Source organism: Melampsora larici-populina, assembly GCF_000204055.1.
Source record: "Melampsora larici-populina 98AG31 unplaced genomic scaffold MELLAscaffold_32, whole genome shotgun sequence".
NCBI classification, from domain to species: Eukaryota; Fungi; Basidiomycota; class Pucciniomycetes; order Pucciniales; family Melampsoraceae; genus Melampsora; species Melampsora laricis-populina.
Window position 1 is genome coordinate 189019 of NW_006768796.1, and position 9484 is coordinate 198502.

The window sequence follows — 9484 nt, forward strand, 5'->3', positions numbered from 1 at the left end:
GCTTAAGAAAGCAAATGAGAGCAAGTCTCGTCCACATCAATCAATTTCCGGCGTTATGATCCTCTATCCAAATTTGTATTACAGTATGCATTTGCCCAAACTCAACTAAGTCCAATCTCGTGCACGGGGTTTGAGCATAGCAAGCTATGACCAAGGTACGAGGGACTAACTTCCACAGTTAACGGGCGTGAACAGTTGAAGACTTTAGTAGGGAAAATCTTGATTCTCATTTCCTTGATTTTTCCCTTTTATCAAATTTTAAAAAACCATAAGGCCACCAGCGGTGCCTTCTTCTCTTTCGTTTGCTCTATTCAGATTTGTCTTATCTGTCCTCTTGTATCGTTCTTTCTTTTGCTCAAAATCAGATCATTTGAAATTTCAAAATCAACGGTTGCTGCAAGATTATCACAAAGACCTACATGCTCAACACTGATTTCCTAGGGAGCGACCTTTGAATTCTGCTGAGCACCAGAGTTTAATCCATTGAAAGGTTAGGTTGGGGAAAGGATGCTACTACTACTATTTCAATGGCAAGACTTAAGGCTATTTTAAATGAACCAGCTCTTAGATCTTTGTTCTGAGACTTCTACATATCTGCAAAGAGAATCTACATCATTAGATTGATGTACCCAAAGAAAAAAACCTCAGCTACATCGGCTATGGAACAACATCAAGAGAAATTAGTGTGAACAGCCTTATTGATCTTTATACTTATCTTGCACCTGAATCACCACCTGAATGAATATTGACCATGGATCAAGAGGAGATGTGATTAGCTATATGGTCAAAGCTGTAGATGAAGTTGAAGAAAACTCAATACATAGTCTAGATATTTCTATGGCAGCACTTCAAGCTATGTACTCAAGCTCAAGCTCTGTTACAACACTACAAGAAAATTCCGGATCATATCTATTGGTAAGTGTCTATTTATTTTTTGAGATCTGACAGACTCCAAAATCGATTTTGTCATTCTAATGTGCTTTATCATTTGGTGACAGATCAGGCACCCAAGATTTGTTGTAACTGACAGGTTTTGAGAACTTTTAGCATCACACCAACCAAGTACTACAACTAATTATGGAAAATGAAAATCAATCATTAAAATCAACAAATACTACTACTTCACCTAAACCTGTTATCAATTTCTTGTATGCCTGTTTTTCCTTCCTGATTTTTGACAAATCTGATCTTGCTTCTCTTTTTCTTTTGGTTGATGTTTACTTTTGTGTGCTTGAGTGTTTCCCTTTTTCCTTTTCTCTCTCAATATGATTTTGTGGACCCCTAGTCTCTTCTTTGTTTTGCTGGATTTGTTGTGGTTTTATATTTTTTTCATTTTCCATTTTTTTGTAACAAGCTTTTACTGGATTTGGTGGTGTGAGTGTATTTTCCCTTGGTCTCTGGAGATTCCTTCTGCAACTGGTAGCATTCACAGTAATGGATGACTGTTGAGAGCTTAGCCCCTAACTGAAAAGTTTTGTTTCTGACATGTTTGCTTTCTTTGGGTTTGAAGAGGCTGGTGCTTTTTTCTTCTTCAGATGGAAGCCTGCTGGTATCACCCTGGAAATAAAATTCAATGCAAGGGAGGATGCAATCATGAGATCCATGACAATAAGATAAAAATGTGCTCACTTCTATAGGCTTCCATTTCGTACTGGGTCGGTGTTTTCGATGTTATCATAATTTAAATTACCAACCAAACTTTAAGTTTGATAATTCGTTTATCAACTTTAAAGCTTTACGGGGGGGGCGCCGCCGGCGGCCTCCTGGTTTTGCGTGGATGAGAAAATTCTCTCTCACGCGAAATCAGTGGTACGTTTGTTGAGCCGCCTACGGTTTCTGAGGGTTCTCGGGGTTCTCGGCTTACCCGGGTGCCGATACGAGCCTGTGAGTCTTGGCTTGCCGAGCTTCCCGTTCTCTCAGGTACGTTTCGGTGGTGGCTCGTTTTAAGGTTTTCTTACTCAGTCACTGTGGCTCATTTTATTAAGGTCCAGGCGCATTAGCGACCGTTTTGTTGGCTGCTCCTCGTATTTAGAGTGGAGTTAGCCTTTGGGATCAGCGGGCCAGTTCGTTCGAGTGCAAGAGAGTTCATTCGAGCTCGAGTGACATCCCGCCGGGTGTCACTCGCTGACCTATATAAGGCCATGCTTGTTTTGGGATGTCCCCATTGATGAAACCTCCTGCAGATGAATCTTGGACCGGACCGGTTCAGTTTTTTCAGTTTCATCTGGTCAGTTTGTGACTTTTGCACCACTCACCACTCTCACACAAAACCTCAACCTCTCCATCCGGACCCCATGTCATCCGATTTGTTACTCTTCCACAAGACCTTTCACACATATCACAGGTCAACCCGTTTGACCACGATTGTGCCAATCCCATAACTTTGACCTTTTTTTCACGTCACAGATGGCATGCAAAGCATCTCAAATGGGGAGATGTGCAGGATGGACGACTATCAAATCGGAAAAAAGCTAAAAAGACCTATGAGACCACCTTGCATAACAAGCAAAAATCGAGGTTTAGAAATCCGACTTTCTTTTTCTTCAAAATCATTTCTTGTTATCTGACAAGAATGCGACATCAAGGAAGATGTGCATTTACTTCTATTTCCAGAGGAGATGATGAGGTTGGGACTCAATCAAACCTTGAGAGGCTTGACCACAAGCCTCAGAGTATGATGTTTGTCCGACAGCGCAGCACGTTTCAGAGTTGTAAATCGGACTCATCACAGACGTAAAACTCGAAAAAACGTGAAAAACAAGGTCAAATTTGTAATTTTGTAAAATCGAAAGCCGGGAATTTGCGCCTGGTCTCTATTATCTCTCGCGTATACCACGGTTCCTGTCATGTTCAGTACAGATCTGGCTTTCCTGAGCATTCCATTGTTTCCGTCAGTGTAGATAGATTTGGATCTGCATGCAATCTTATACATTCTAAACTCTATTCATGTTCCTCAAGTCTACTGCCTTCAGTAGTCTCTTCGTCTCGTCTAGTTCTTCCTTGCTGTAATCCTTCAGGTACAGATCGACCGCCTTTGATTCCCATCTGCCTTTCCTCATTATCTTCTCTTTACTCCAACCTAAATTCCAACGTAGGGATGCACCGCCAACTCTGAACGAGTGGCCCGACCATTTTCCGTCCTTTGATCCGTCCTCTCCCCAGACTTGTGCCACTTTCTTCATAAATATTTCCTTCCATAAGGGTTGTCTGTCTCCACCGGCTCCAATTCCGAATAGTGCGTCCGACTCCGTCCTTCCCGGTATCTTCTCCAATAGTCGTTCTAATGCTGCGACTGGATCCAGCACTGATCTCTGCGTATTGATCCTGTGCTTTCCATTTGTCAGTCTCGTTCAATCAAGGATGTCCTTTCTGTCTTGCTTCCTCACCTTATTTCCTGTGTTTGCCCGGGCTTAGCCGTTTTCCCTCTCCACAAGTCAATTATCGCTACCTTTGAGGTCCCGTGTCCTTCAAACCTGAGGTCACCAACTAGTATCATCCCGTCTTGCCTACTCTGCCTGGTTAACTCGCCCAGCCTCATCATCCCCCAGAAGGCCACGAGTGCTGCGGTTGAGATTAACTCGTCCAGCTCGTCTTTCCCCGCGAAGTTGAAAGCTAAGTGTAACATCTCCTTCACCATTACTGGTTTCTTCTCTCTTCTCTCTGCTCCCTCCTCATCGGGTCGCATCATCTTTTGCTCCTCTGCTCTTTCCGTCGCTCGCAGTATCCCCTTTATCATTCGATGGTCTAAATCTGGTGGTCTCAAGTGTGTTGCCATTTGCCACGCTTGTAATCCTGCTAAATATTTTTCCAACGTCTTTGCCTTTACTACCCTCTTTGCCGATTCTTCTTTCCTCGCCGGTGACTCTCCCGCCCAAATTAGGAATCCGTAAACGTCTTCTGCGACTAACGGTACCACGTTCTTCCAGTCCTTCCCTTGACACTCTATGTACTCTCTGAACTTGGTGACTGCGCTACTGTACCCTTGCAGGGTTGTTTCCGCCCATGTTCCTCCGACCAGGTGTCTTGCTACTTGACGGGTTTGTCTGTCTTCGATCTCGTCTTCGATATTCGCAAAGTTAACCTTTTTTCTCTTCCCTTCTGTCATAACTACGGGGTCTCTTCTAGGAAATCAATTAGGTCCTCTGGTAGATCGAATCGGACTCTGTTGTTATCGGTTTTTGTTGTGTCCGTGCCTCTGGACAGCGCGTCTGCCTCGTTTTTCTTGGAGGTCACTCTTTTCTCCTGTAAGTCGCAGTCTAGCTCCGCTAACCGGCATTGTATTCGTCTCCATTCTTTGTTGACTGAAACGTGTCTGGATTTTAGGTTCCTCACCGCTGCCTCTGCCGTGGTGTTGTCCGTTAGAAATAGGATCGTCAACCCTCTTACGTCCATTGTTCGTGTCGCCACTTCCAGTCCCAGGCGAATCACTATGGTCTCTGCCCACGCAATGTCTCGCTTGATCCCCAACGCGTCGACCTCTGACCAGCCGTCTTTCAGTCTCCATTGGTTCCATCTTCCATTTACCATAACCCCTACACCGTAGTCCGTGGATGCGTCGCCTACCCAGCCGATGTTGACTGGTTCTCGCTTCGGTACAATCTTCCTGTTCTTGAATGTTTTGAGGGTTCTCTTCCATTCCCAAAGGTCTTCTGTTACGTTTGGTGGCATCTTTCTCCTCGCTAGTTTGTTTTTCCACGTCGCCAGCCACGCATAGAAACTTGGGGTGAAGCACTTCATTTGCGGTAAGATGTTTGCCAGGTGTACTAGTCTCCCAATCAGTTTTTCGACCTCTTTAAAGGTGTGTGTCTCTTTCTTCAATGCTTTGTCTACCTGATCTTTCCGAATTTGTAACTTCTCTTCCGGTAGCCTTACGGTCTTCTCTTTCCCATTCCACAGGAAACCGATGTACTTCTGCTCAACCGCGAACTCGGCGTACTTCCCCTCGTTGGTTTTTACTCCTAACTTCGCGCTCAACTCAACCACTTCTTTCATCGATGTTTTCCCCACGTCGTTTCGTCGCCTGATGAAAAGGTTGTTGTCTACCCAGCGGAAGATCGCGAGGAAGTCAAAGTATCTTTTCATGATTTCCTTCCATGCGTCGGCCGGGCCGCCGAAGCTTCCGCATCCAGCTACCCCTCCAAAAGACACTCGTAAGTCATAGTAAATCTCGCCATCTGGTCCCCGAACCATCAGGTACCTCCATTGGGAAGGGAGAGTGGGTATCTGACGATACGCCTTCTCCCAGTCAAAGATTCCCATTTCTAACTCCTCTTCGTTTTCCATCATGAACTTTAGGACTCTTGCGAAGTCGTCCCATGTCGTTTCGAACTTTGTCTTGTCTACGAATGAGTTTACCGAAGGTAGGTTTTCGTTGTTCTTGGGGAATGACAGGTCGTTGATTATACGGAAGGATCCATCGCCGTTCACGACGCTCCCCATCGGGCTCGTTCGGAAGAACCCTATGCGTTCGAACACTTCCTCCTCGGTGTATGGGCCTCTCATCCGACCGGCGTCTAGCTCCTTTTGGATTTTCTCTCGTATCACTTCTTTCTCTTCCTCTGTCTTCACATGGTTCTTGGGTGAGTAGAACTTATAGCCAGGTAGCCTGTGGTCCGGTATCCCTTGGTCGAAACCGCTGACAAACCCTTCTATGATTTCCAGGTGCTTCTTCTCTAGCTTTAGGACGACTGCTAGGTTCCTCCATTCGCTCAGGTTCATCTCGCAAGTGACTCCTTCCGGCTAGGTTCGATTTGGTCTTACTGTCGTTGGTGTCTGCCGTTTTGCTCTCTTGGGTGATATCTTCTCGCTTTTCTCTCTCTCGCACTCTCGTGCGTCTGTCTCATTTGGCATCTGTGGCTCTGGTTCTGCTACCGGCTCGGTTTCTATTGAGAGTTCTCGCCCTGTCGACCTATCCCGAATGCAACATAAACATGCGTAAGCGTCTCTTCTTCCTGTTTCTGTCGTTGTCTATGTGTGATTGAGTCATCGGGTGCATTTCTCATGTAGTCTCACGTTGCAGCTGTTCTCTCTCTCTCTCCCGTTTCATCAGGCGTCTCAGTGACTTTCTCTACGCGCGGTCAGGTTCGGAACAAAAACGTCTTCTCTTGAATTTCAATATATTTTGTGTGTTTCCCTTCAATGGTAGAGAGCATAGTTCTTGGGACATAGAGAAAATAGGACGGAGACAAGCGGAGGAGAACAAAAGAAAAAAGGACAGAGAGGAGACTGGAGAGAAAAAGGTGCGTGGAGAAAAAAGAGAAAGACCGGGACGTTCTGGTTTGTGTGACACTAGGCATGCCGCTGCTGACTCCACTCACTGGGTTGTCTTAGCGCTTCCTCCTCCCTTTGCACCTCCACTACCCGTTCCTGTCTGTGCTCCCATGTTTCCGTGGCTTGTGCCCTCACCGAGGTTTGCGTTTTGTGAATACGATCCACCTTGATGGTGGCTTGGTTCGGACCAATTACCGTACCCGTTTTGGTGTTGGTATCCATACGTTTTGTACGAGGATTGATAATGTGGTTGTTGGTATTGTTGGTGCGGCGTGAAGAAGCTGCCTTGGTTCGGGGCTCCGTAGTTCCCGTAGGGGCTTCCGTGGTGATAGCCGGTCTGGCCTCCCTGGTTCGCGTAATATCCGCCTCTGCCTTGCCAGTTGCCGTTCCCCCTCTTTCCACGTCCTCTCCAACCTACTGCACTCCTGTCTCGACCGTTTCCGGCTCCTCTTTGATTCTGGTTAGTCGAGGCGAACTGTCTCTTTTCTGCGCTGGAGGTTGTGCTTGTTGTTGTGGGGTTAGTGTTTGACTCCAGAGACTTTTGCCCCGTGGCGTAAGGATTCTCTGTGAAGTTCCTCTCTCCCGCTGACTCCGCTTTATCTTTGGCCGCTCGTAACAGGTCTTCTTGTAGCGCTCCGGCGTTGCACATCTCTTGCTTGCCTGATTCTCCGAGCTGGACTTGCATTACAAGTCTTCGTACCTGGTCGACCCGGCAGCATCAGTCTTCTGTCTTGTCTAACTTTCTTCACCTTTGGTGCTTACTTTCATGCAGTAGCGTAGCGCTACCATCCAGCACGCGGTGGATCGTCTGATCTCTATGACGTTCTCCTTGTGCTTTTTCAGCATCTTGGCCGTCGTACCCATGTGGTATCTTTCTTCGACGTATCGTATAAACAAATCGATCGCATCAATCCACTCTCCGCATGTCAACAGGAGCTTGTCTTTTGGGGTCAGGCCTGTGTAAGTGAAAATTTCGTTGCCTTCTTGCAACTCCTTCACTGACTTCGGCTTTTTTGTTCCGGCTTTGACGAAATCCTTGTCAATCCAGTCTAGATTGAACACCGTAAGTGGCACATATGCCCTAAGCTTTGTCATTCTTTGATTTATGCCGGCTGACAGTTGTAGGAGGTTGTTGTTTGAGAATTGCTTGTCGACAAATATGATCTCACTTTCAGGATCTACCAAGTCTTTGATATCGCGGTCTCTCTTCTTTGTCTTCACCGCTCGGGAGGTCACCTCGTCTTGTGCCGCGTTTTGTGCGTATTCATCTACCTCGCTCCCTCCTGCGATCAAAGATGCTGATCTCTGTCTATTAGGGTGCGCCTCTAGTTGCGGGCTCTCGCGCATTTCGGCTAGTGTCGCCAGTCTTTTGGATCGTAGGGCTTCTGGGTCGTACGGTGGTGTCCCGTACATCATCGTGAAGCCGTGGAGCATTGCTCTTCCGAGTTCTAGGTCGTCGTTTCCAAACGCCTCTACGATGGACTTCCACCACAGGTCCTTACTCCTGTTCCCCGGTGCCGCTGGTTCCGGTGGGTTATTGTCTGTGGCACATTCACACATGTATCAGCTGTCTGTTATCTTTCTTTCCCCACTGGTTTTTAACGGGTTGGTGGTCTTTCTCTAATGGGGTTATCTTTGACTCGTAAGTCTTTACGGTCAGATGTAGCTCTGCCTGCCTCGGTCTTTCCGGATAGTTATGCTGATTTCAGTCTTTTTGTCTATTTGTGGTCAGATATAGCTCTGCCTGCCTCGGCTTTGCCGGTGTCCTCGACAACGTGGTCTTGTATATCCAAAGGGACATATGGATTTTTCCATTTATGCAAGGATGTAGCTCCTGCTGCCTCAGCGGTTCGCTGGACCCCATAACATGCGGGGTGTGTAGGAAAAGAGAGAGGACTAGATGTATGTACTCGAAAAAAAGGGGGGGGGAGTTGTATATCTGTAGGGAAAGGTGGGGGTCTTACCATTTATTTTTATGCGGATCTTCGTGCTTGGTCGCTGCTCTCGTTGACCTGCCTCTTCCATCTCCTCGTCTTCTTCTTCTGAATTTTCGGTCCGGCCTCCTGAACCTCCTTCACCTTGTCCGATCATGTTCCTCCCCTTTCCTTTCCCTGGTTCTGTTCTTGCGCTTCCGTCTTCTTCTTCTCCTTGCATTTCGTTCTTTTCTTCGCCATGTTCGTCTTCCCTTGTCTTGGATCTACTCCGTGTTGTCGATCCGGTTGCTCCTTCTTTCAGGGCCTCTTCTGCTAGCCTCCTTGACTCTGCTAACACCTCATCAAATGTTGCCATTTCTGATCTTTCTTCTTTCCGTTGTGATGATTTGTTTTCTGATTTGTTTTCTGCTTGGTTTTTCCGTTGAGTGTATGTTTCCTAAATGTTTCCAATTTATTTTATTTTTAAAATTTTTATAACAAATATTTGAATAGAAAGATTAGATGAGTCGTGTTCAGCTTTCGAGAGTTCTGCTATCTGAGGTGGCGCGGTAGTGAGGGGGAGAAATTCTTTCCCATTTTACAATTGAGGATTTCCTCACTGGGGCCACCTCGCTATAAGCATATCTAGAACTCTCATCTGTACACGACTTCGTAGCCATGGACTTATGCACCAAGTCGTGCCTTTGTTGGTGCGTGCAATGAAAGTCTGGATTACAGTCTGCATGGAGCAAGGCATGTTGCCTGCCTACCTTACAACACCAGTCTTATGCAATGCAACACATTAAACACACTTTTTGTGCTTCTGCTACAAGAAATCAAGTGTGGACAAGCATAAGAAACACTCTTCTTACTCATATCTGTGATTAAGTCAAGATCAAGAGGATGTGATGTTCTGGCCTAATGTTGGATGCATTGAAGCAAGCTTTTAATAAATCCCACACAATAAGGAAGTTTTTATAAAGACACTAAAGATCCTTTATTATTTCCCTCTTCAGTACAAATATCTATAAGGCCTTAGATAGCTATGGAAGAATGGACACATCTCAAAAGGGACCAGTGAGGATTGTTTCATCAATTATCACCAAGACAGATCACTGTGTTGGTGATGATTGATGTGTAGGAATTCTTGATCAAAGGACACCACCGGCTATCCCTGCCAATGGGATGTAAGGGATGTAAGTGATATATGTTTGATATTCAGGTTGGTTGCCTTACATCTTGATCCTTTTTGATGAAAAGTCTCAATTCCATGTCTGACTAGATATGTGTACCATCAAATA

At 45.9% G+C, this 9484-nt stretch overlaps 1 protein-coding gene across 1 annotated transcript; it reads left to right on the top strand.

The window, feature by feature from the left end:
* Nucleotides 1-6439: 6439 nt before the first annotated feature.
* Nucleotides 6440-7936, top strand: MELLADRAFT_89705 (uncharacterized protein; the record flags this gene model as incomplete). Its single annotated transcript, XM_007412640.1, has 7 exons — nt 6440-6730; nt 7046-7069; nt 7114-7230; nt 7319-7333; nt 7412-7587; nt 7651-7875; nt 7918-7936. The coding sequence occupies 7 exons, from the start codon at nt 6440-6442 to the stop codon at nt 7934-7936; spliced, it is 867 nt and encodes a 288-aa protein (XP_007412702.1).
* Between the last annotated feature and the right edge of the window lie 1548 nt (nt 7937-9484).